A 25,555-nucleotide genomic window follows, 5' to 3' on the forward strand; every position below is an offset into this window, starting at 1 on the left:
TTGGCAAGAAAGGAAGAAAGATCTCTGTGGCGGGCTTTGTCCTTAACCTTACTTGCCCCATGTGAGTTTAGGTGGGGCTCTGCAGTGTGCTGGGAGTGGGAGATAAAGCGGGGGGGGGTGACCCCCAAGTTCCTGATCTCGTTAATGATTGAACTCTGGGCTTGTTTCTGGAGAATACAACCAATCAGCCCCCACCTTTGGAAATACCGCAGCATCACGCAGCTCCTGTCTGCTTTCTTTCCACTAGCACATGGAAAAGGGCCAGTTTGATCAGAATGTGCCTGCGTCCCAGGGGCCTCTTTCTATTCCACAGAGGAGCTTCCAGCATGTACCAATCATAGCCTATCATTTTATTTCAGTGCTTAGATGCTTTATTCCAGTGCCACCATGACAGGCACCCTAAAAACACCATAGATAGGTAGCCCCGCAGGGCCCCCCAGCTCAGAGAGATGGGCCTGGAGTCTACCCTAACCCTGCAGAGCCCCCCAGCTCAGAGAGATGGGGCTGGACTCTACAGTTTGGGGACAGAAGGCTACTCCGGTTTCTATGTCATTGGCAGAACTAGCAGCTAATCTGACTGCAGAATCTTTATGACAGAAAGGAGTTTAAGGGACTCCATGTTAGCCCTGAGGGCCCGAGGGAATGTGTGGGGCAAGCAGCTGGTAGAATCAGCCTTTCACTTGAAAGCTAAGGCCTGGTCTACACTGCAGACTTAGGTTGTAGTAAGGCAGCTTATGTCCACCTAACTCTGTCAGAGTCTACACTACAGCCATTCTCCCACCGATGTAAGTCGCCAAGTACACGACCTAATAACTCCACCTCCACGAGTGACGTAGCACTTCAGTCAATATAGTTATGTTGATGCAGTGTCCGTGTAGACACTGGACTGCTTACAGCAGACTGTTCTGGCTGTCAGTCCCGGGTGGTGGGGCTTAGGCTATTACTGACATTTAAATTGGTGCAAGGACTCCTGGTGTGGCGCCTTAGAGACTAACCAATTTATTTGAGCATAAGCTTTCGTGAGCTACAGCTCACTTCATCAGATGCATTCAGTGGAAAATACAGTGGGGAGATTTATATACACAGAGAACATGAAACAATGGGTGTTACCATACACACTGTAACAAGAGAGTGATCACTTAAGGTTACCCTGAAACCTGTCATTAAGGTGAACTATTACCAGCAGAAGAGGGGGGGGGCGGGGAGACACGGGACGGGACCGGACCTTTTGTAGTGATAATCAAGGTGGGCCATTTCCAGCAGTTGACAAGAACGTCTGAGGAACAGCAGGAGGGGAAATAGTTTTACTTTGTGTAATGACCCATCCGCTCCCAGTCTCTATTCAAGCCTAAGTTAATTGTATCCAGTTTGCAAATTAATGCCAGTTCAGCAGTCTCTCTTTGGAGTCTGTTTCTGAAGTTTTTTTGTTGTAATATTGCGACTTTTAGGGCTGTACTGGAGCGACCAGAGAGAGTGAAGTGTTCTCCGACTGGTTTGTTGATACAGGCCATCGCGGGCCAGCCCTGCCCCTCTGCCTCGCGCGCTGGCCAAACCGGACAGTCGCTAGGCACAAGGATCAGCGGGCACCGCTCAGCCCTCAGGAGCGGCAACGCCCAAGGGCCTGCAGCCGGGACCCGAGCTGTGGCCGCCGAGGCTTGTGCTCAGAGAACGGTGTTCGCCGCCGGGGCGCCGCCCGCGGAACGACGGAGCCGCTGGCGACGGGCCGCCCCGAGGCTCGCCCCGAGGGTCTCGCGGGCCGCGGCCACCCCCGTCCGCCCGCGCCGCGCCCTCCCGCCGCCGCCTGCCTGGGGCCGAGCGGGCGGCAGCCCGGGGCCGAGCGGGCGGCAGCCCTCGGCCGCTCACGCCCCAGGAAACGGGCCCGTCTCGGGGCGGCCTCCAGGGGGCCGCGGTGCTCGCCCCAGGGAAGCGCCTCGCCGCTTCCGCTCGGCCACCGAGCCCCCCTTCCTTCCCATCATGCCTCAGTCCCCGCGGCGCGGCGCGGCCCCCCTGCCCCGGGGACGGAGCACCCAGGAGCGCAAGGCACGCTGGGAGGGGTTACTTCCGCCCTGACGCCTTGCCCCCTTACCTCGGCCAATCAAAGGCCAGTTCACACGCCCCGCGAGCCTATCGGAGCCAGGCCAACCTGCCGATCACGTGACCATCCGCGGGCGCGCGGCTTCGGCCCGGCGAGGCCCGCCGGGCTGCTCTAGCCGGCGGCCCCGTCTCTATGGCTTCGCGTGTCGGGGGCGGGCTGTGTTCTGACCCCGCCCCCAGAGCTGGTTTCCCACGAGGGGTGGGGTCTTTCGTCGCCATGGAGACAGCGTCAGGGCCTGCGGGAGCCGGGGGAGGCGCGGCTGCCGCTGTTGCCCCAGGGGCCCTTGCCCCGCCCGCGTGCGGGCCAGAGCGGCCTGGTAACCGGGGCGGGGCCCAGCCGCCGGGGCCGAACGGGGACGGAGCCTCGGGCAGGTCCCACCCTTGGGGCGGGGCCGCCGCACTCTGGGCAGGGCCCCCTGGGGGGGGAGGACCCCATCCTGGGTGTGGGGGTGGAGAGGACCCAATCCTGGGGCAGCAGGGGGTGGGGTGGGGCAGGGCCCCCCTGGGAGAGCAGGGGGTGGAGCAGGGCCCCCCTGGGGGGGGAGGACCCCATCCTGGGTGTGGGGGTGGAGAGGACCCCATCCTGGGGCAGCAGGGGGTGGGGTAGGGCCCCCCTGGGAGAGCAGGGGGTGGAGCAGGGCCCCCCTGGGGGGGAGAGGACCCCATCCTGGGTGTGGGGGTGGAGAGGACCCCATCCTGGGGCAGCAGGGGGTGGGGTAGGGCCCCCCTGGGAGAGCAGGGGGTGGAGCAGGGCCCCCCTGGGGGGGGAGGACCCCATCCTGGGTGTGGGGGTGGAGAGGACCCCATCCTGGGGCAGCAGGGGGTGGGGTAGGGCCCCCCTGGGAGAGCAGGGGGTGGAGCAGGGCCCCCCTGGGGGGGAGAGGACCCCATCCTGGGTGTGGGGGTGGAGAGGACCCCATCCTGGGGCAGCAGGGGGTGGGGTGGGGCAGGGCCCCCCTGGGAGAGCAGGGGGTGGAGCAGGGCCCCCCTGGGGGGGGAGGACCCCATCCTGGGTGTGGGGGTGGAGAGGACCCCATCCTGGGGCAGCAGGGGGTGGGGTAGGGCCCCCCTGGGAGAGCAGGGGGTGGAGCAGGGCCCCCCTGGGGGGGAGAGGACCCCATCCTGGGTGTGGGGGTGGAGAGGACCCCATCCTGGGGCAGCAGGGGGTGGGGTGGGGCAGGGCCCCCCTGGGAGAGCAGGGGGTGGAGCAGGGCCCCCCTGGGGGGGGAGGACCCCATCCTGGGTGTGGGGGTGGAGAGGACCCCATCCTGGGGCAGCAGGGGGTGGGGTAGGGCCCCCCTGGGAGAGCAGGGGGTGGAGCAGGGCCCCCCTGGGGGGGAGAGGACCCCATCCTGGGTGTGGGGGTGGAGAGGACCCCATCCTGGGGCAGCAGGGGGTGGGCTGGGGCAGGGCCCCCCTGGGAGAGCAGGGGGTGGAGCAGGGCCCCCCTGGGGGGGAGAGGACCCCATCCTGGGTGTGGGGGTGGAGAGGACCCCATCCTGGGGCAGCAGGGGGTGGGCTGGGGTGGGGCAGGGCCCCCCTGGGGGGAGAGGACCCCATCCTGGGGCAGCAGGGGGTGGGCTGGGGTGGGGCAGGGCCCCCCTGGGGGGAGAGGACCCCATCCTGGGTGTGGGGGTGGAGAGGACCCCATCCTGGGGCAGCAGGGGGCAGGGCCCCCCTGGGAGAGCAGGGGGTGGGGAGGACCCCATCCTGGTGGAGCCCGGCCCCCCTGGGGGGGAGAGGACCCCATCCTGGGGGAGCAGGGGGTGGGGCAGGGCTCCCCTGGGGGAGCAGGGGACGGGCGGGGGCAGGGCATTGCAGGAGTTAGATCTCCCTTCTGGGTGGGGTGGATCATCTCAGGGAGGGGTGGGGGTGGTGATGGGCCGTAATGAGGGGATCAGGTGCCCCATCCCACGCTAGGCCCTGGCCCTACTTCTCCGGTCCCACACCCCCAGCTGGAGCCCGCACTCCTGGGCTGTCCTAGCAGTTGGCCTCCTGTGGTGCTGCCCGCCACTGATGTTAGACCTTACCCGTACACCTGGCACACCCGTCTGCCTCTCCCGGGAGGCTGGGGCACCCTCCTGTGGGCTCCATCAGATACTTGTGGGAAGCACACTGGGGCTGTGCAGTTACATTCCCTATGACAGGCGGGGCCTGGGGTGCATTAGGACTGCCGGCCCATCACGTGGAAAGTAACTGCATAGCCCCCGTGTGCTGCAGTGGGAAGCCAGTCTGTCTTTCTGTTATACCTCCAGGGTGCCCATTGCTGTCGTACCTACGCACCATGTTCAGGTGACAGCATAGGCGTCATAACCCCATGTTACATTGTTTCTTCTGTGCTTGCCCAGGCTATTGTAATAGCCTATTTTCCTTGCCAATGACTGACATTGCTGCCTATCAGCCAGCACATGCTGGCATTCTAAGTATAAGGAATCATAGACTTTAAGGTCAGAAGGGACCATTATGATCATCTAGTCTGACCTCCTGCACAACGCAGGACACAGAATCTCACCCACCCGCTCCTGGTACAAACATCTAACCTATGTCTGAACTATTGAAGTCCTCAAATCATGAGACTTCAAGGTGCAGAGAATCCTCCAGCAAGTGACCCATGCCCCACACTGTAGAGGAAGGCGAAAAACCCCCAGGACATCTGCCAATCTGTCCTGGAGGAAAATTCCTTCCCAACCCCAAATATGGTGATCAGCCTTGTCCTAAATCCCCTCCGACTTTCTGCCAGTGAACAGTGCAGTAAGCTGGCTTGTGTGCACCACTACACTCTTAGACGGCTTGTATGTTAAAGATGCTTATGTGTAAGCAAAAAGAAAAGGAGTACTAGTGGTGAATACAGACTAACACGGCTGCTACTCTGAAACCTGTCATTATGTGTAAGCATAACCTGAACTCAGAGCCCCATATTGCACCATGCCAGACTGGCCTCATGGGCATTGCTGGTCATTATATAAAGGTCATTTATTTCCACATAAATCATTCCAATGACCTTGGACCTAAATGGAGGGTGGGGCTGGGACTTGCGTGTGTGGTTTGTCCAAGCAGCAGCTCACTGTCTATAACACATTCCCATCCGACAGTGCATCTGGCTAAGCATTCAGATGTATTCTTGGGATCTTAGGAAACTTCCTGAAAAAAGGGAAAGTAAGGAGCAAGTGGGTGTGGGTAGACGCATCCCTCATCCAAGGGAGTGGGTGCAAGTGTGGAGCCGTTGAAGATGTAGAAGAATGGACAGTGACTGGAGCAGATGTTTGCACTGGAAAGCTATTGTGCCAAAACCTGTTAACTGGGAGGGCAATGGGGGTCAAACTTTAGGTGACATGACTCTAAGCCTGTCAGTTTGTGTGTGGCAATCCAACGGTGTGTAAAAATACTGTAATTAGGGACACGGTATAAAGGGTCACCCTTTTCCTTGTATGCTGCCTATACGCAATAGGACAACACAGTCAGGCTTCTCAGGTATTTAGAAGACACAGGAGTTCTATTGTGGAGCTAGAAAGGTCTCCTGGGGCTGCTTCTTAGATTCATCACACAGGTACATCTTCCCTAGAAATAGCCCCAGGGAGAGCTCCTGAAATCATTTCTTCAAGAGTCGAATCTGATCTTCAGTGTGCACTAGTGAGTTAATGTGACCGCTGTAACCTGGCGTAGAGCGAAAGGAAAGGAAAAAGGAACAGCTTCTGTGGGTGGAAGGCTTGCTGGGGAACAAGGGCAGAGAGAGAGGCAAGACTGACTCCCTGGGTCATTGCGGGGGTAGGCCAGGAGAAAAGGGCAGACAGGTATAAGAGAAAGGACTTGTTAGAACTTGCCTATGCCTGGGCCTTGGTTGGGTTTGGGACACTCTGATATTGACTGGTGCTGGTAGTTTAAGCTGGTAGTTCAGGTTGTCTTGCACGTGACATACTGATTAGTTTCTTCATATGCAACTTGTAAGAACAGCTAACAGAATGAAGATGAACTCCAGTGACAGCAGCGAATCAGAGAATGATACTGAGGAAGAGGAGGAAGAAGAGTTTGCAAATGAACACATTAAGAGACTGGGTGGAGGAAGAAAAGATATGCATCAGGATGGCACTCCTCAGGAGGGAGCTTTTGAGGCAGAGGACACATGCCTAGGGCACAAGAGTGAACACAGTTCAAGTGGAAAAAGTGATCTGCCGACTGTCTCACTGATTGATCTGGAAGAACAAATGACAGAAGACTGTGAAGCAGAGACCACTCCAAGAAAGAAAAAGAGAAAACACAGGTGAGTTTCCTCATCGCCTTCCTCTGCCTTCTACTTCCGTGTGTACCTCAGGCTGTCACCTAGGCCTACCAGACCTCACTGTCCTACCAGACCCAAAGAGGAGCCAGCAAAGTCTGTGTGGCCAGCTGCCTATTGGATTTTTATTTACTATCTGTTTCAGGGGCATTCAAAGGCCACTTATCTCAGGATGGAACGTGACATGCTGAGAACGTTACCTTTTCAGGTGTAATTACTGTGGCTACCCAGTACCCTAAACCCCTAGGCTGCCAGTAGTGTGCTAGGCATACCACAACTCAGAGGCAAACACTGTAGATGCTTCTGCATCGGGGCCTTATAGGCACTAGCCCTGGTGGTCCCAATAACTACTCAGAGACATGGCTAATGTGAAAGGGTATTTTTCTAGGGATGGCAGGAAAGTTTGCAGATACCCTAGCTACAGAGACTTGGGCAGTTAGCGTGCAAAGTGTCTGGTAGTGGTTCTTGTTTGGGCCCTGGGGCTGTCCAGTCAGGCATCAAGACTCGTCAGTATGACGGTAAGACACAGGAAGTAATTGTCTGCAGCAGTTAGTTCATGTTAGTTCACCTTCTCTGCTCAGCACTGGTGAGGCCTCAGCTGGAGCACTGTGTCCAGTTCTGGGCACCAAACATTAGGAAAGATGTGGACAAGTTGGAGTGATGCAACAGGAGAGCAACAAAAGTGATAAAAGGTTTAGAAAAACTGGACTATGGGGAAAGGTTAAAAAATGTATGTTTAGTCCTGAGGAAAAAAGTGTGTGTGGGGGTACTTGATCACAGGCTTCAATTACGTGAAGGGCTGTTATAAAGAGGGTGGTGATCAATTGTTCTCCATATTCACTGGAGATAGGACAAGAAGCAATGGGCTTAATCTGCAGCCAGGGAGATTTAGGTTAGATATTAGGAAAAACTTTCTAACTATAAGGGTAGATAAACTCCAGATTAGGTTTCCAAGGGAGGTTGTAGAATCCCCGTCATTGGAGGTTTTTAAGAACAGGTTGGACAAACACCTGTCAGGGCTGGTCTAGGTTTACTTGGTCCTGCCTCAGCGCAGAGAACTGGACTAGATGACTGTTTGAGGTTCTGTCCAGCCCCACGTTTCTATCTTCTTCTTAGCATATGCACAACATTCCTCAGGTGGCCTGTGACCGGCATTCATCATCAGTTTGGTCCGCTGGTTGGATCATTAGCTTCCCCATCTTGGGCCGGGTGCTGATGGGGAGTGGGTCATGAACGCTGATCCATGACCCCAGCTTAGTACCTGTGGGATGCCCCCTAGAGTCCAGTCTCTGTTCCAGCAAATAGGTGCTTGTAGTGTTCCAAGCCAAGCTGAGTTAGTGGCTCTTATTGGGGCCCCAGTGCCCTGGCTTCCTGCCCAGCTGCTGTTCCTCCACGAGTACCACACAGACCTGCACACAGCTGTATCGTCGAGCAATCTCAGCCTGTTCCACATGTGTCTCTATCCACAGAGGCTGGGGCTTCTCTCCTGCTGTTGTGCAGCTCCCATTCCCAAAACAGAGCCTGGTCACATCCTAGTTCAGGACCTGCCTAGGGGAAAGGGAAGTGCAGTGGGTTGGGGCTGATGGGAATTGTAGTTTCATTCTTTGGGAAGTCTGTGTGATGGATCTGCATCCAGTCAGCTCTGGATGGACCATTGCATGCATTTGGTGGCCTGTCAAGGCTCTGGCTGCCACCTCTATGCTGAAGATGAGGGCAGTTGCAATCTACTCTATTTTATGCACATCAAAGATCAGATTGCAAAAATTGTGCCCTCAGTTTGTATGTGCAAACAGCTGTGTGCACAATTGCAGGAAGTTTATAAACAACTAACCAGTTACCTGCCTGACTGACAGTTGGTACGCATGAATTATGCTGATGGATTTCTGCACATGCAGTTCTGAAAATCTGATCCTGAAGTGGGCAAAGTTTGGGCATTACCACTGGGGCATCAGGGAACAATTTTTACGTAATTTATTCTAAAACTTCTGCCCTCAAATGCAAAGGGAGAAACACATCATATCCCTTGTTGTAAGAAATGTTCAGTTAGCTTGTTTATTCATATGAAAAATAAGCATTGGTGAGTAGTGGCCAGGGAGAACATGTGTGCCAGGTCTCAGCCATTTACCATCAAACACCCTTCAAAAAACAGCAGACAAAAGTAGAATGAATAATGGGCAGCTCTGAATTTTGGGGCCTGGACCCTATTGGAGTCTTTGGGGGTTGTTCAAAATCAGACAAGGAATCTCGAGTCACTCAAATTCCCCCAATGTGGAATTCCAAATGGGAACCTACTCCTTGCTCCAGGCCTGTCTGCCCTTTTGCTGGGACCAGAGCAGATTTGCTGAGTGTTTCTGTACAGATAGACATCATTAAGTCACCATCGTTGCACAAGTCGCTGTGTATGGAAAACCAGATGCACAGAGTAGAGAAGTTTGGGCTGTGATGACACCACGTCTCTGGGATCTAGAATTCACAAAACAAAATCTGTGAAATGTTTCTTTAGTCCTGCCATCCTAGCTGGCCTGGGAGCTGCCATCTAATGGCAGCGCAGGGGCTGCCCCCCAGACTAGGCGGACAAAGGGTGGGTCCCTTCAGTAAAGCTGGCTAGGAATAGCTCCCTGGAGCCTGCCCAGGCTGGTGACCAGGGCATGTCTGCACTGAGCCATTGCTTTCTCCTCTCTCTCCATTCCAGGCTGCTCTCTATCAACCTGACCAACTGCAAGTATGAGAGTGGTGAGTCGAAGGCAAGCCAGGGCTCCTTTTCAGACCATATCTCACTGGCAAGTGCCGTGGAGCCCCCGCACCTGGAGAAGGTTGTTAGCACTGGGTTTGGGCTGCACAATGGCTTCAATGGATTGATTGCTGTTTTGGAAGTGACTTTTGCTCTGGTGAAAGGTGCCAACTTGACCAGACTTTGGGCTGAAGCTCTCTCCTCACTTAGTCGGTGCAGCTCTGGTTGCAGCACTGGGAGCTTCCCACCCACACTGGCCCCTGCCAGTGTGTCTCACTCCTGGTCTGGAGAGCCCTACCCCTCTAGGAATGCCAGGGGAGTTCAGTCTCCATAGCACATTCTCTAACGAGATTGCCAACAGGGGCTCAGATAGTGCCAGTTGTGAGGCAGATGTCTGCAGGGTTGACACTCGCGCACTGAAAACTGCACTCGTTTCACTTACAGCAGGGCACTGAGCAGCCTGGGATGGCAGTGATTTGCATATATTACTGGCCTGGGCTGGATCCGTGCAGGACACCCCTCCCCTCAAGCCTGTGCCTCCAGGAATGAACTTTGGGCAGGTGGTTTAGGATTCTCACCTTACTCCTCTCTGTGGGAGGGAGTGGCGTTAGAATACATATGACAGCATCTCCGTCCAGGTATTGGTTAATGCCAATTATACACAAGTTCCATATTATGGAGCACAATTGCTGTACTGAAAGTTACAGTCTCATCTGCTGTGGAGAGAACACAGAGTTTCTAGATGGAATAGTGGACACTGGACGCCTCCTCTCAAAGAGGTGCCAGATACTATGATGATGGGTTCCTTCTAAGAAGCTGAGGCGTACTGGGCACCTCCAAAGATCTGGTGTCAGGCCTCTGTCTCCTTCCTGGGATCACCAGACAAATGCATTTCCAAGGCTGACATATGTCATTTGTCAAGGAGTGAGATCCAGTGGACAGTTCAGCTAAGGGAGGGGTATGTTCCTGCTACATTCCCCAGGGTCCCACCAGGTCTTTCTCCCCTTTGGAGGTGTGGGTGGAAGTCCTGGGGTGTTCCTTTCATTGCCAGCCTGTTCCCATCTACTTCAGCTGAGAGATGTGTGAACTCTTGGGGCCCATCTCTCATGCCCTGCCTGGAGATGCCTCTTGCCATGTGCTTGTTTTGCTGTAGTGCGGCGTGCTGCCCGACACTGTGGCCTAAAAGAAGTGGGGGAGGATGAGGAGTGGACGGTGTACTGGACTGACTGCTCGGTCTCTCTGGAGCGCGTCATGGAAATGAAGAGGTTTCAGGTAAAGACCCTTCATGGACAGGCCGCGAGTGTGAGGAGCTCAGGCAGGGAGGACAAGGCAGGGAGGAGTTGGTGGGACGTCGTGTGGTGCAGCGAAGTAGAGTATCCAAGGTCAGCAACAGTGCTACCCTTCTGTTCCCTATGGGACAGTCTCCACAGCCTGTCCGTGTCTGTACCAGGGAGAGCAGGATCCCAGCAGCACCCCGAGCCTTTGCCCCGTTAGTACCCCTGAGGTGGTGCCATCAGCCACAGGTTGAATGACAGCTAGAGAGCTGCCACCCTCTCTGCTGCTGAGTCCTTGTTCAGCACATGGTTCTTGTTGATCAGCTGCTCCTCTCTGTGAATCATGCTGTTCTTGGAGAGGGGAAACCACAGGTTTGAGAGAAGAGTGAACACAACTCATGCTGATGGGGCTCAGAGTAAGCACACCTGGCAGGGTAGCTGTCTTCCTGTCCTGTTCTTCCCTGAACTGACTCACATTGGCTCTCAAGTGTTATCACTTCTGCTCCTTTTGCTGACTTGTCCTTTCTGCTGCACATTGTTTCAGAAAATCAACCATTTCCCGGGGATGACGGAGATTTGCCGGAAGGACCTGCTGGCCCGCAACCTCAACCGCATGCTCAAACTCTTCCCCAAGGAGTACAGTATCTTCCCCCGCACCTGGTGCCTGCCTGCTGAGTGAGTGACCAGCACTGCTAGCCAGCAGCTGGACAGGCGGATGCTGTCTGCAGGGAAGGGTAGTGGGGACCACTGAACTCAGCTTCCATGGGGCAGGTGCTTTCTGGAGGATCCACTGCTGATTCTGGGTCTCAGTAGCCTTCCTTGGGAAGTAAGAAGATGTGGCTCTGTATTTAGAGAGTCCCAGATCTCAGAATGTAATCGCATTGTATTAGGTTGTGGAATTGTTCCCCGCAGGGAAGGGGTGGGAGCCCCATCCCTAGAGGGATTTAAATCTGAATTGGACTAAACCCCAGGAAATAGACTGCAAGGGAATCCTGCCCTGGCCCTCAGTGGGCAGGGGAATGAGCCTAAAAGGTCATTTTTGCTTCTGACTTCTGTGATTCTGTGGGATTTCCCCTAACACTCCATGAGCACCCCTCCTTGGTCAGCTGGAGGGATCCTTCAGGGTGGTGTGCAGGACCTGGCCGCTCCCCGGTGGAGCGGGAGGCTCATTGCTGGCCTAGGAGGGATGGACTGTCCATGTGTCTGCAGCGGTGCCCGCCTCCCAGCACACAAGCACCCCTGGCCTTGCCCTTTGCTGGTGGTGAGGGGGACATTCAGCACACTAGCCAGACGAAGCCTGGAAGGGATCACAGCAGCATGTGGTGAGGTGTCAGTTCACAGGGAGAGGGATCAATAACCTGTGGACAGGGTGTTCAAACTGGGGCCTGAAGCACGGGCCTAGCTTCCTATTTAGGCATCTAAATGAGTGGCCTGACTTTCAAAATTGAGGTGCCCAGCAGCTGGCGTTGGAACCAATCAGTGTGCAGCACTGTTGGAGATTAGGCCATATATTTAGATGCCTAAATCTGAATGTAGGAGGCTGACTCTATGCCCCAGGTCAGAGCATCCTGGCCTGGGCCTCCGGCCTCCTCTTACATCCATCCCTGTCCGGTTTGGCAAATGCATTTTCAGGAGAGCCCACAGGAATGTCGCCATTGTATTTTATTGTTTCATTCTCCTTGTGGCCAAGGGTTGGTTAGTTTCCCCCTGCTCCTTCCACAGTAGCAGAGCTAAAACCTTGCTGGGTCCTGACTAGGCAGCAGCTGCCGTTTCGTTACCCTTTCTCTGTGGTGGAGACGGAGATATTAACCTAGCAGGGCTTAGAGCCATAAGGGCTTTCTCCCCAAGACTGTGATGAGACAGTGATAAATAATGTACCTAGGAGTGGCCTAGTACAGTGTAGGACTGCTCTTCTCGCTGCCCTGGCAGTGCTGAGCCCTGCATGGCCCAGCATGCAGTGCTCCAATCAGCCACCGGAGAGTCCTGCAGCTCTAACAGTCACTACTTCTTCATTACATAGCTATGGGGATTTCCAGACCTACGGGCGCATGAGGAAAAACAAGACGTACATCTGCAAGCCAGACAGTGGCTGCCAAGGGAGGGGCATCTTCATAACCCGCAACCCAAAGGAGATTAAACATGGGGAGCACCTGATCTGCCAGCAGTACATATCCAAGGTAACGGGGCTGCCAGTGTCCTGGAAAAAAGGTGTGAGCTTCTGGCCTCCCATGTCCTTCCAGTGTCCCGTGCCCCACTGCTGCCAGCCTTCCACTGTGAAAGCTCAGCCAGCAACGTCGAGGTTGCCACCTCCCAGCAGGGCCATCGCCAGGCTGCTCAGCATTTCTCCTTCCCAGCTGAGCTGTGGAGAGTGCAGACCCTGAGCCATGCAGCCACAATGCAGCTAGCAAGGCTTTTGTGTCTCACGGGCACTCCCCCCTTTTTCTCTCACAGCCCTTCCTTATTGATGGCTTCAAATTTGACCTGCGTATCTATGTCCTGGTCACATCCTGTGACCCCCTGAAGATTTTTGTCTATGAGGAAGGGCTGGCCCGGTTTGCCACCATGAGGTACATCGAGCCCAGCAGCAGCAACCTGGTAAAGAAGGGACGTTTCCAAGCAACTGACATAGTGTCAATAGGATTAACACACACTTGCCCTAAGGGCAGCAGACCACTGGGAAGTCAGGGCCTCTTTCTCTTCTTCTCCCTCCTCTGCCTCCTGCTCGGTTTTGCTCCTCCCCCATTCCTTTTACTCCATGTCAGGATGGTTATTTCAGGAGCTCCAGGATCCCCCAAGTGGGCTGTTTCCTGGCCTTATCCACCTGCTGCCACATCTCTGATGCACAGCCCCCGTTCCCTTGGGTCTGCTCTGCTCCCTGCTTTGCCCAGGCTTCAGGGGCAGAACAGGGAGCAGAGTGATTACCCCCCTGGCAGCATCCAGAGATGGCAGGAGGAGCGATGGAGAATGGGGAGATGGAGAAGGAAAGGGAAGGGGAGAAGGTCTCCTCATTGGGCTCTGTGCCTTACACAGCATTACGCAGAGGTGGAGTCCATCCAAATACCTCTAGCAAGCACTCATCCCGAGCTATTGCCTCAGCTGGGAAGTACTCTAGCTAATCTGTGCTGCATACCTAGAGCCCTGCGCTATACAAAATTTATATGCGCATCCGAGCCACGATCCACAAACGTGGTTGGATGTCCGCATCTATGCATGTGGATAGCCATGGATATCTGCAGATTTGCAGGGCTCTGCACATACCTACCTACTGACACAGTCCCTCCCCTAGTAGCTGAGTGTCTCAGGGGGTGTTCTGCTTTGGGATCAATAAAGAAAAGGGGCAGATTCTCTTCTCTGCTCCTCTTGCAGAAATTGCCTGTACCTCCTCTGCTGGGGGGCAGCATGGGGCATACCCCAGTGGGCACAGATCTAGTGTAGCCCACTCCTATCTCCCACTCCTCAGCACTGGCATATGGGGTGGGCAGAGGGCAGGGCTCTCGCTATCTCCAGGTGGCAGATGGTTCCTCAGAAGCCATTGCCAGTGGCTTGGATGACACCAATCCCCACGCAGGTCTAATTTGTGCTGGGGTAAACAATCTGAGAGATGTGTCCAGGACCAGCTGGCTGCTGCTGCACCAGGCAGATTTCAGCCACAGCAGGCTCTGGCCATGTGTTCATAGGTTTGTGGGGTTTTGCTGCTGACCTGAAATCAGGCATCTTAGAGTGGAAGGGTGAAGAATTTAGGCCTGGGGTGAAGGAATAGCCTTGGGGAGGGGAGGAGGTAGTGGTGCTGGGACAGAGGTGAGGTGCTGGTGCTGGGGCAGAGGTGAGCAGCAGTTGCCGGACAGAAGGCTGAGCATCTGGAGCCTCTTGTCTCTCACTGGCACTCAGAGATTGAGTGTGAAGGTCTCTTGCTGTCCCTCTCTCAGGACGATATCTGCATGCACCTGACCAACTATGCTATCAACAAACATAATGAAAACTTCATCCGAGACGACATGATGGGCAGTAAGAGGTACCATCCTGCCTATGCCACCACAGGTCCTGTTCACTTCCTGCTGGGAGGCCAATTGATGGGGCAGCATGCTGTGCGGGCTCACCCCATGTTCTCTTTTAAGGTCACTTAGGTGGAGATCACCCGCTTTAGGGTCTTGGGCTCCTGGTCCAACTGTCTCTTTGCTTGTTAATTCTGAGCACAGAACTGTCCCCTCAGTTTAGCTCCTATATCTGGGGCACCTCTGGGACTTTGCTGGCTTTGTAAGAAGCGGCACTGGGGCTCAGTCCCCTGAGTTCCCCACGCTGTTCTGAGCCATGGAGCCAGTGTGGTGACATTGCTTGCTACTGCTGCAGACCCACTTTGACTTGGGCAGCTCTTATCACCCCCTTGTTCCCCAAACAGGAAACTGTCTACCTTGAATGCCTGGATGATGGACAACAGCTACGACACGACAGAACTCTGGGAAGACATTGAGGACATCATTATAAAGACCCTTATCTCAGCCCACCCTGTTCTGAAGCACAACTACCGCACCTGCTTCCCCAACCACATCACCGGTTGTGCCTGCTTTGAGATTCTGGGCTTTGACATCCTGCTAGACAGAAAGCTGAAACCCTGGCTGCTGGAGGTGAGTGAAAACCTCTCCGGTGGCCTGGAAATCTCCCCCTCGGCACAGCAGATGGTTGAGGGCTTTTGTTGCCCAATGAGAGAATTAGAACTAAAGCCTGGGGCATGTTTCAGATAGTTTTAGTTTGATTGACACTGCCACCTGCAATCTCTGCAGCACTCCATTAAATGAGGATCTCTGGAGGCAAATAGCCAAGCAATCTACAGTCCACAAGGAAACATCTTCCGCAAGTTCCTGGCATAATAACGGACTCCCCTGAGTCACTGAGCTGCGTGGATCTCTGCAGCACCATTCAGAACCTGTGTGTGCTCTCCTCAGTGTCCTTGGTGGTCAGTGAGAAGCCAGGAAGTTATACCTGCAGCCTGGCTGATCATTAGATGGCACTTTGTGCCGTGAAAGCAGCAACAGCAAACATCAGCCCCACACAGCAGCACCATGCTTACTGGTATTACCATGATAGGAAAGATTGCAGCTGTGGGACAAGAGGCTGCCAGAGAGGAATGAAGGAACAGGAGGTGGTGAAGGGTCTGAGGCCAGCAATCCTGCTGCCTGCAGCAGATTTGTGGAGCTGCACGTGTGTGTGTTAGACTAGCCATTTGTCTTGGCAGGTGAATCACTCTCCCAGTTTCACCACGGACTCGCACTTGGACCGAGAGGTGAAGGACGCTTTGCTCTGTGACACCATCAACCTGATAAACCTGCGAGCCTGTGACAAGAGGAAGGTGCTGGAAGAGGACAAGCGACGGGTGAAGGAGCGACTCTTCCAGGCCCACCAGCCACCTCGTGAAGCCAGGTACTACTCACCCCAAGGAGGAGTGCGGCAGGCCTTTGGGGAGAGCAGGGGGCACAGCAGGGAACAGAGTAACGAGCATGAGAGGCCAAAGGCTGCTTTGTGGCCGTTGAAATCCCTCTGGGGCTGTGGCACTGTTGAGAACATTGTCACCTGTAAGGGGAGAGGGCTCAGGCTTTCAGCATCCCGGAGGAGACCCGGGTTTGAGGCTCCCAGCCCCGAGACATGTCTGATTCCTGGTACTCTAGACTCAGCCCCACTCCAGGCTGCTTACTACTTCTCCCAGTCAACTGTGCGGTTTGGTCACAGGGCCCTCCCTGGCCATCCGGGGGCGCTGTACCCGGTGACACGTGGCCTTTTTCCCACAAAAGTTTTGAGGCTCCAGATTCTCTATAGGGTTGCCAACTCTGACTGAAGCTATTCCGGGAGATTCCCCCCACCCAATATGACATAATGTCATTATCTTAAAATATCCTATTAAAATCTCCCGGATTGCTTTCAATAGTCACCAGGAGATGGATGCCGATTCCGGGAGACTCCTGGCCAATCCTGGAAGGTTGACAACCCTACTTCTTCACAAAGCAGTGTTGCTTCCCTGCCCATTCGTGCAGACATGTCAATTCATGGCTAAAGCCAATACACAACTGTTGAGGCCAGTTTGGATTGGCCGCCTATCGAGGCAGGGTGGGCAGGAGCTCCCTCCCAGACACCAGTTTCAATTAATTACATCAGGTAACTAAAGCCTGGACACGAGGGGCATATTAACCCCTGTGCTCTGCTGCCCCTGGGTCCATAGGTGCTAGAACCCAGGGTGCTGGGGGGCTGCCGCACCCCCTGGCTTGAAGTGGTTTCCATCATATCCAGGGGTTACAGTTAGGTTCAGAGGCTCTCAACACCCCCACTATAAAAACTGTTCCAGCCCCACTGCATGGGGCTCTGCTGCCCCCTCTCCCAGGCAGCCTGGAGTGCTCACAGCTGGATGAAATGTGGCAGGCCCGGATGAGACAGCTGAGCTCTTGTAAACTGGTACTGTTGGCTGAGAAGGGTGGGAACCATGGGAGCCCTTCAGTTGGAGAGAGGAGCTCTGAGCCTCCCTGCTTTGCCTGTACTGCCCAGCTGGAGGAGATACCAAATGGGAGGGTGCATTGGCTTGGTGCAGTGAATGCACGCCGGCGTTCCCAGATGGGGAAGGGGAGAAATGCCAGCTAGACTCCTGGACAGGGCAGCATCTGGAACCTGTCCCACCCTGCTGCCTGTACAACAATCTCTAGGGATTGTCTACCATGGCTCCTCCTGCCTTCATCTTTGCTTTCTGACGGCAGACGTGAGCAGTTAGAAAACAGCCAGGCGGCCTGGCTGGCCCAAGCGGAGAAGTATGAGAACACGCACCTGGGAGGGTACCGGCGCATTTACCCTGCGCTCGAGACAGACAAGTATGAGCCATTCTTCAAGCACAGCGGCTCCCTCTTCCAGGAAACAGTGGCTTCCAAGGCAAGAGAGGAGTGTGCCAGGTACATTGCTCCTGTGGAAAAGCCCTCCTCATTGAATGCCATGAGGCAGAGAGTGTTCACCGCTTGTCTCTCTGTTGGGAACAGCTACTGCTGCCTAAAGCATGTGGAGGGGTGAGCACCTAGGAGCGGAGCCCTGGCTCCATTGCCAGGGGAAGACACTGTGTCCTCCACGTAACCTCTCCGCCCTCCCTCTGGACCTGAGCGGGAGACATGCCAGAGTCCATTGTTTATGGATTCTGGAGGTGGTTTATCGCATGTGTCCTGGTGCATTTGAGTAGACCCGTCTCCACCCCATCTAGGTGGCACAACCTGGTGCAAAGGGCATTTCCTTATGGGGGTGGTAACAGCTTTTAAGGGCCTGGGGCCATTTCCCAGCACATTCACCATCCTGGACGCTGCTCCGGAGAGCAGTCCTTGGCTGTGCCTTATGTCACCTCCATTGGGGTCAGCACAGCTTGGCACAAGATCTCACACTGAGCGGCAGTGACCAAGACTGTTGGTTCTTGCCAGGCAGCAGCTGGAGGAAATTCGCTTGAAGCAAGAGCAACGAGAGGCTACTACTGGGAAGAAGAAAAAGGAGCGAAAGGAGAACCTGCAGGGAGAGTCAGCTGGGGAGAAATCCCGCATCCGCAGAAAGGCCAAGGTTCCTCCCACCCGCCTCACCTATAGCAGCACCAGGACCTGCGACAGGAAGGTACCCCTGCTCTCATCCAGCATGCAGCTCCATGGGGCATGTCAAATGGAGCCACCTGGCACCAGGAGGAGAGCTTGGGGCACTGACATCTCCCACACCAGCCAAGGACTGAGCTCGTCTTTGTGGAGTTTGTACTGCTGCTGACCTGTGCTGGGGAGTGCTGTGAACAGCCAGCCCATGGGAGTCTATGGCCCCCTACCCCTTTTACCCCCGACTGGAGTCTCCTTCCTGCTCCACACTGGAACTTGTGGCCCAGGCCCTGTTCCTGACCCCAGCAGAGTTTGTGGCCTCAGTCACTCTCCTTCCTCTGTTAGTCTGTCGTCCAGCCCCCCCGCCCATGCTGTAACTCAAGGTGTATTTCTGTCCTAAGATGCAGCAGATGGTGTTTGACTCCATGCGGCCCCAGGAGATAGTGGAAGATGAGGAAGTAGAGAGGATCAAGGCTCTTCTGCAGCGCGAAAACCTCATCCGGGGTCTGGGCATCGTGGATCAGCTCTCTCGGCTGCTCCACACAGCTGAGCCCAGGCCTGTGAATGTCCACAGGCCCCACATCAATATCTCCGAGAGCCAGGTAAAGGTGGGCTGCTCACAGGCACCTCCCAAGGCTAGTGCAGTAGGTAGTATTCTTGGTGGCCCTGCACAGACAGGAGCAGGAGGAGCTGAGTACAGGGGAGTCGCATCTTATGCAGGGGTTAGGTTCTAAAGTCAGCGCATAAGGCGAAAATTGCATATAGTCAAAAAGAGAGAGAGATAGAAGAATGAAAGAATAGAAAAGGGAGAAAGATGACTTCAGCGTCGTTATGCGCAAACTGGAGTGCCTCAGGATGGCCAGGAGCATTGTCTGCCATCAGCAACGCTTTAAAGTCAAGTCCTTTCTCTTCGAGGTACCGCTTGACCTCCGGAATGAAACACTCTGGAACCAATCCAGAAAGAATGCTGCCCTCACCCAAGCCTTTTTATTTGATTGCCAGAACACAGGCAGGAGATTTTTGTTCTTGCCTTTTAGGGCACAGGGATATGCAGCCCTGTAGAGCAAGCCCGGCTTTATTAAATACCCAGCCGCATTGCCGCAAAACAACACAGTCACACGGTCTTTAGCTGCTTTGAAGCCAGGGGCTTGTCTTTCTGATTTCGAAGTGTAAGTGCGGTTGGGTGTTTTTTCCCAGAAGAGCCCAGTCTCGTCAGCATTAAAAACATGTTCTGGAAGACAGCCCTTTTCTTCTGTGATATTCTTTAGTTGTTCGGGGGAGGCTTTTGCTGCCTCTTCATTGGCAGATGCAGCTTCACCAGTAGTCTGCACGTTTTTGAGGTTGAAGCGGTTCCTAAAACTGTTAAGCCAGCCTTGGCTGGCTTTGAATTCCTTCTCATCAGAAGGCTGTCCCTCTTCGGCGGGAGGTTTGAACTGCGCATAGAGGCTAAGAGCACGAGTTTACAGTTCATGTCTTCCTGCCATAAGTTTAATGCCTTTTCAGTCTTCACTAAAGTCTTATCACACACCTGGCTCATCACCTTAGCAGTTATTGGAGCACTTGATGCCACGGCTTGATGAATTTCTCTCTCTAATCTTGATGGCACGGATGCTAGATTCGTTGCAGCCATATTTACACGCCACGTTAGAGACCGACATACCATCTCTCAATAAGTCCAACACAGCCAGTTTTTCCTCCAGCATTGGAACAGATCGCTGTTTCTTCGGTTGTGCACCAGATTAAGTAGTTGGCTTGCATTTAGGGGCCATGTTGTACGAAAAATACATATCTTTAAACACTAGAATCACACTCAGTGCGGCGAGATGCTCACACTCAGTGGGCAGCGGTCGATCCAGCAGGGGTTGATTTATCGCGTCTAGTCTAGATGCAATGAATCGACCCCCGAGCGCTCTCCCGTCGACTCCTACTCCACCGCTGCGAGTTACTGTTATTTTTCTTTTTTTTTTGCCGAATGTGTATAGTTGAATTTGCGTAAGTTAAATGCGCGTATGATGCGACTCCACTGTCTAGCAGTCTGTAGCACGTACACTAACGGCACACACAGTGTGTGTCACGTAGCTTGAGTGCTTTAGAAACATGCAGTGTGCGAAGGATAATTAGTAGGGCCCTGTTCTCAGCATAAAGCAGGTCACTCAGGTGGCTGCAAGCTGCCTGCAAAGCTACTGGCCCACTTTGGGTGGGTGTGTCACAGTATCAAGCCCATCTTTTGGTATCTTGAAATCCAGGGTGGGTGTGTCTGTGTAACAGAGCAACTCTCACTGAGTCAGAAGTGATGGGCTGCAAGCAGCAGTTCTCTGGCCTATGTTGTACTGGAGGTCAGACTAGAGAATCACAGTGGTCTCTTCTGGCCTCAGAATCTCTGACTGTAAGTGTGGGGTGTAAATGGGGTGAAAATGCAGGGAGGATTCTCAGGGGTGTAACAGTAACAGGTTAAATAGGGGGGTTGGGAAGAAATTTCCCCCCAGGTCAGACTGGCAGAGTCCTTGGAGGCTTTTCACCTTCCTCTGCAGGATGGGGCATGAGTCACTTGCAGGGTTAAACTAGTGGAAATGGTGGATTCTCCGTAACTTTAACTCATGATCTGAAGAGTTCAGTGACTCAGCCAGAGGCCAGGGGTCTGTTACAGGAGTGGGTGGGCGAGGTTCTGTGGCCTGTGATGTGCAGGCGGCAGACTAGACGATCAGCATGGTCCCTTCTGTTCTGACCTTAAAGCCTATAAGGAGGACAGCCCTTCTCCACTCCCTAACCATGCCCACCCAGGAATTAAAACACACGTCGCTGCTCTTCTTTTCTTCCAGCCGCAGTTCCTTCAGGATGTGTTTGGGAACCGGGAGACACAGGGGTTAATGACCCTTGTCCCCCTCTCGCTCCTGGGAGGCACAGTCCGGGAGTTAGGACAGCAGATCTTGCAGCAGCCTGCGGCCAGAGCCCAGATGCTGGGCAACCAGGGCTTCATTCCCACCCTCCTGGGTACCCTGTCAGGGATGGGCCAGAGCATCCCCTACCGTGCACAGTATAAGCCACAGCATGGCCTGCAGCCGCAGAAGAACATGAGCTGGTTAGGAAGCCACACTCTGGGGACACCGATAGTCACCGAGCCCTGTGCTCTGGCAAAGATGCTGAAGGAAGGAGGCCGGAGATTCTCCAGCGCCAGAAACAAGGTTGAAGGCCGTGAGTACAGAATTGGGGTCTGGCATACTGCTGGTGTCAGTTCTAAAGCATCCTCTCTTTTGGGAGACATAACCTAACTCTGAGTTGCCTTCCAGGCATCTATGGCTCTCCTGTTCTCCCCATTGATATGGTTTGGTTAGTGGGAGACTTTCTCTCGTCTGACTGGATTCCCAGGGCATTCTCCTCTGGCACAGCTGGTGACATGGTAGAAGTGTTCCATCTTACTTGATTTGTCTCCTAATTTCCAGCACTGAGACTCTCAAAGGGGCCATGGATGTTTGAAAGGTCTGGGTGCCATTAGTGTCTAGTTTCATGTTCAGGGAGTAAGCAGGGAAATTAAACTCAGAATCAGTGAAGACCCTCAGAGACCCGTAGAGGGTGAGTGTGTGCTGGACTCTAAGGGCTGGAAGCCAGTGGAGATCTTTGTCTCTGAGGAGATGTGTTCTCCCCTGCACCTGCACATGGGACCAGCTGCTGCAAAGTGAGCAGGGTGTAAGTTCATCTGTGTTTGGAAAGGGGGACAGCAGCAGGCAGCCGCCGTGATAGTGTCTGAGGAGAGCAGTTGTTTTAGAAATGGGAGTGGACTGGGGGTGCCATAATGCCCCTTCAGACGGTTATGGCCCAAGAGTGTCTTAGGGGTCCCTGTGAGTGACATGGCTCCAGGGTATCAGTCAATAACCCTGTGTATTCCCAACCAGACTCCTGAAGGACTGCCACTACTGTGGGCCCTCCGCTGTAGGAGGGGGTCGCACAGACACTGTCACTGCCGGGGGAAAAACTCAACAGTAACTCTAGTTCTCCCACTGTCCCCTTCCCGGAGCCACACTGCCCTTCCTGCTCCCTGCTGCAGTCAGGGCTTCTGGCAGAAGAGAGGAGTTGAGGGGCAGGGTATTTATCCCCTCAGTCTTTGGAGAACTGCCCCAGCTTCCAGCCAGTGCCTTAACATAGGTCTGTGGCCATGTAGCCTGGCATGCTTGAGGCAAACATCAAGAGGCATCTTTGGTGTCCCTCCTGGGATGCTCCAGCCCTGCTTTGTATCCCTCCTGTGCTCTCATTTCAGATGCCCATGCCCCCAGGCGGCCCCTCCATGTGGCCAGTGGTTACTCTGACTCTCTGAGGTACCTGGCTCATGCTGGAAAGGCTCCAAATCACACGTATAGTGACTGCACGTTCCCCTCAGTGACACACCCCCTAAGCCGTGCTGCAGTCCACGAGCTAGCCATCAACTCTGCCTCTGCTCCCATCGTCCAGCGCTCAGACACCTCACACCGCACCAGTGCCATGCCCATGCTCAACTTCAACCACCACAGGTAATGGCCCTGCCTGCAGCTGGCTTCCAGCGAGCTCCTCACCGCTTGTGCTGCCTGCAGAGCTAGTGTCCCCACAGGAGGAGGTTTGCCCTGTTATCCTGGCCAGATGCCAGCTCGAGTACATTATTCTTCGCCTCCCCACCCCTCCTAACAAACTCCTCCTGTGGAGTAGTGTGCTCTGTTAACAGCAGATATGTCCCACTGCAGGGATAGCTGCATTTCAGAGCCATGGCAACTTAGGCCAGCCCTGTTTGAACACTGTAAAATGGCTGGAGACCATCAGGAATGAAACAATCAGCTGGTATTTTCACCCACTGGTGCCACCTCTCAGGCCCTTGCTTCATTCTCCCTGGGTTGCATTATCTATAATGAGCCATGCTGTAAATCTGCTGAGAGCTTGTCCCCATAGTCCCATTCCTGATTCAGCAGAGAAAAGCTCCTTACCCCTCTGGCACCTTGGAACATCCCTCTTTGCAGTGCGGGTCCTGCTGCCATGCTGGAGCAAGTCCACAGACTCTTTTACCGAGCTCTTCCCAAATGGGCTATAACTCGGCCTTATTAGATTGTAAACTCTTTAGGGCAGGGGCTATGTTTGTGCGGTGGCCAGCACCACAGCAGGCTAACCTAGCTGGCCTCTAGGTACTGGTGAATAATGGTAATCCGTGCTCCCGTAATGCTGCTTCCTACAGCTGCTGTGGGCAGTTTGCATTGGAAGGGACTGTCCATGGGATTTGATTGGCTTGATGAGTGGGAGGTCAAGCCACATGTCTAAACCCAGTTTTGCTTGTTCATATCCGACTGTACAAAGAAAGCTAACCTGGGGTCACCATGCAACCTGTGGGAGTGAGGATACCAGCTACGGCTAAATCGATATGAAACAAGAGGCGAATTGCCGCTCACCGTTGCCCATGGGCCCTGCCCTCAGGAGCTGGGATGGAATTCTGTCCTCACCCAGAATGTCTCAGTTTAACCCTTATTTCCCATTTGAAAGAATGTTTCCATCTCTTGGGCTTTCCCATGAAGCTGGATGGAGGAAGCATTTGCCAAAGGGTCTGGCGAGTGTTCAGAACTAGGGCTGAGCAAATGCATTTAGTGAGAGTGCCCCCGGTTTGGGTAATTGGTGTGCACCCTACCCTTTGCGGCCACTACAAGCCCCCCGGGAGCGTTCTCCAGCACAATGTCTGCACTCAGGTCTGAACAGGATCCCAGCATCCCCTCTCCCTGCAAGGCCCACTGGGCTGTACCAATAAGCTTGTAGAGGGCCATAGGCTTAGCTGCTGGCAGCTGGTTTTGCTCTGTAGTTTCCTCTCTCCCCAGCGTGGCTCACCTGAGCTGTTGAGGGGGAGAAGCATATTGATTCTTTGCTCCCCAGCTCTCTGGCTCCTCCAATCTGATCTGTTTGTGTCCCCGAAGCAAACCCAGACCTTCTGTCATCAGTGATTGCTTGCTTCCCCCACAGGAAATGGACCTGAACCTTGGCCAAACAGTCTCTGGGGAAAAAAGGGACCAATGGCCTTGGGAATCCTGCAGCCAAAGGTGATGGCTGTGCCAAAAGACATGGTTTCTTCTGCGTGGAAGGGAGAAAAAACCTCCAAGGGGACAGACAGATGAGGGGGAGACAAGGGAAACAGTGACCCCAGGCCTGCTGCGATGACCTGGCAGCTAGTGATGAAAACGCAGGTGTCTGCTGCAGATGAGGAGCCCCTCAGTGAGGGCTGAGCACTTCAGACACCATTTAGTGAGCACTCTAGAGTCACGTCTCCACTGGACAGAGCTGTTTTCAAACAATGCTGTGCAAGGGATTTTGTTAATAGTATTCGGCACCATCCTCTGCAGCCGACTTTGTCCTGTAGCTGGGATCCCAGCCTGTAACTGCAACCTCTCCCCCACACCTACTGATCAGCACTCTAATAGCAGGGCAGCGTTAGTGACTCAGGGCAGGGCTTATTTCCTTCAGGGCTGCGAGAGTTTGTTCTTTTGTATCTGTCTTATTAAAGTTTTATACTGTTTTACAATTCTCCGTCAGTCTGTCCTTTTGCCCGTGACCCCTGCAGCATTGCAGCAGATGGGGAATGGTTTTCCGTGGCAAGGCCTGGCTCTGGGAGGTACTCTCTGATTCTTCCCTCATGGGCTTAGTCCCCACTGGCTGGGCTGCCCTCCACATACCTTAGGAAAGGAACCTGCTGGCCTATATGTTGTTCAGGGCTCTCTGTGGTGCCTAGCTGCAGGAAGCTGTTGTTCAGCCTCTTGGCACTGGGTGCCAGCAACAAAGCAGCGCATGAGGGTCAAAACAAAGCAGTTGCTTGCTTGTTCTACTAACCCCTTTCATTCCCTCACTGCACTGCGCGAGAGGCTGAGTGAGTACATAGCAACAGCCACTCGATGAGTTCACAGGGACTGACAAATACCAGACTGGCTCAGACCCACAATCCAACTTGTCCAGGATAGGGTGACCAGACAGCAAGGGCAAAAAATTGGGATGGGGCTCAGGGGTAATACGAGCCTATATAAGAAAAAGACCCAAAAATCGGGACTGTCCCTATAAAATTGGGAGATCTGGGCACCCTAGTCCAGGATCCTGTTTCCAAGAGTGACTAGTACCTGATGCTTGAGAAAGTGAAGAACCTCCCAGGAGGCAGATGTAGGGTAATCTGCCCCATCTAGGTTTTAGTTTAATCCCTGGTCATTAAAGATTGTTTTAAACTGTGAAGCACAAGGTTTAATTTCCCTGTCAAAATACTTAATGATGGTGGAATATTCTGATCAGCAGTTGTGTGAAAAGTGTTTCCTTTGATTGGGTTTGAACTGCCCCCCCTGCAGTGTCACCGAGTGTCCCTTATTTGTGTTATGAGATGGGGAGAACAGATGCTTTCGATCTCCCTGCTCTAGACCAGTCCCTACTTTATAGACTTTTATCACGTCCCCTTTTATTGGTCTCCTCTCTAGGGCACGAATCTGTCTTCACAGGAGAGTTTCTCCAGGCCTCTAACTGTTCCTGTCATGCTTCGGGGGCCCCTCTAGTTCTGCTAGCTCCCTGCTGATGGGGTGGGGGGGACCCCTGCTGGCCCAGGATCCAAATGAGGCTGCCCCGTTAG

At 54.2% G+C, this 25,555-nt stretch overlaps 1 protein-coding gene across 7 annotated transcripts; it reads left to right on the top strand.

The window, feature by feature from the left end:
- On the top strand, positions 1-24,475 carry TTLL13 (tubulin tyrosine ligase like 13). 7 transcript variants are annotated; one of them, XM_073304585.1, is made up of 16 exons: positions 1-61; positions 6,046-6,352; positions 9,060-9,100; positions 10,252-10,370; positions 10,917-11,047; positions 12,393-12,549; positions 12,824-12,967; positions 14,299-14,384; positions 14,769-14,994; positions 15,603-15,787; positions 17,107-17,295; positions 17,806-17,989; positions 18,360-18,560; positions 20,778-21,150; positions 22,211-22,460; positions 23,920-24,015. In XM_073304585.1, exons 2-16 carry the CDS (start codon positions 6,054-6,056, stop codon positions 23,930-23,932), a joined length of 2,598 nt encoding a protein of 865 aa, XP_073160686.1. In that variant the 5' UTR covers positions 1-61; positions 6,046-6,053; the 3' UTR covers positions 23,933-24,015. The 7 variants fall into 7 exon arrangements, with proteins under 7 accessions (XP_073160686.1, XP_073160680.1, XP_073160682.1 ...); XM_073304579.1 differs by lacking the exon at positions 1-61 and adding an exon at positions 1,926-2,411; XM_073304586.1 differs by lacking the exon at positions 1-61 and adding an exon at positions 2,448-2,466.
- The last annotated feature ends 1,080 nt before the right edge of the window (positions 24,476-25,555 follow it).

Source organism: Lepidochelys kempii, chromosome 10 (genome assembly GCF_965140265.1).
Source record: "Lepidochelys kempii isolate rLepKem1 chromosome 10, rLepKem1.hap2, whole genome shotgun sequence".
In the NCBI taxonomy this organism is placed as follows: Eukaryota; Metazoa; Chordata; order Testudines; family Cheloniidae; genus Lepidochelys; species Lepidochelys kempii.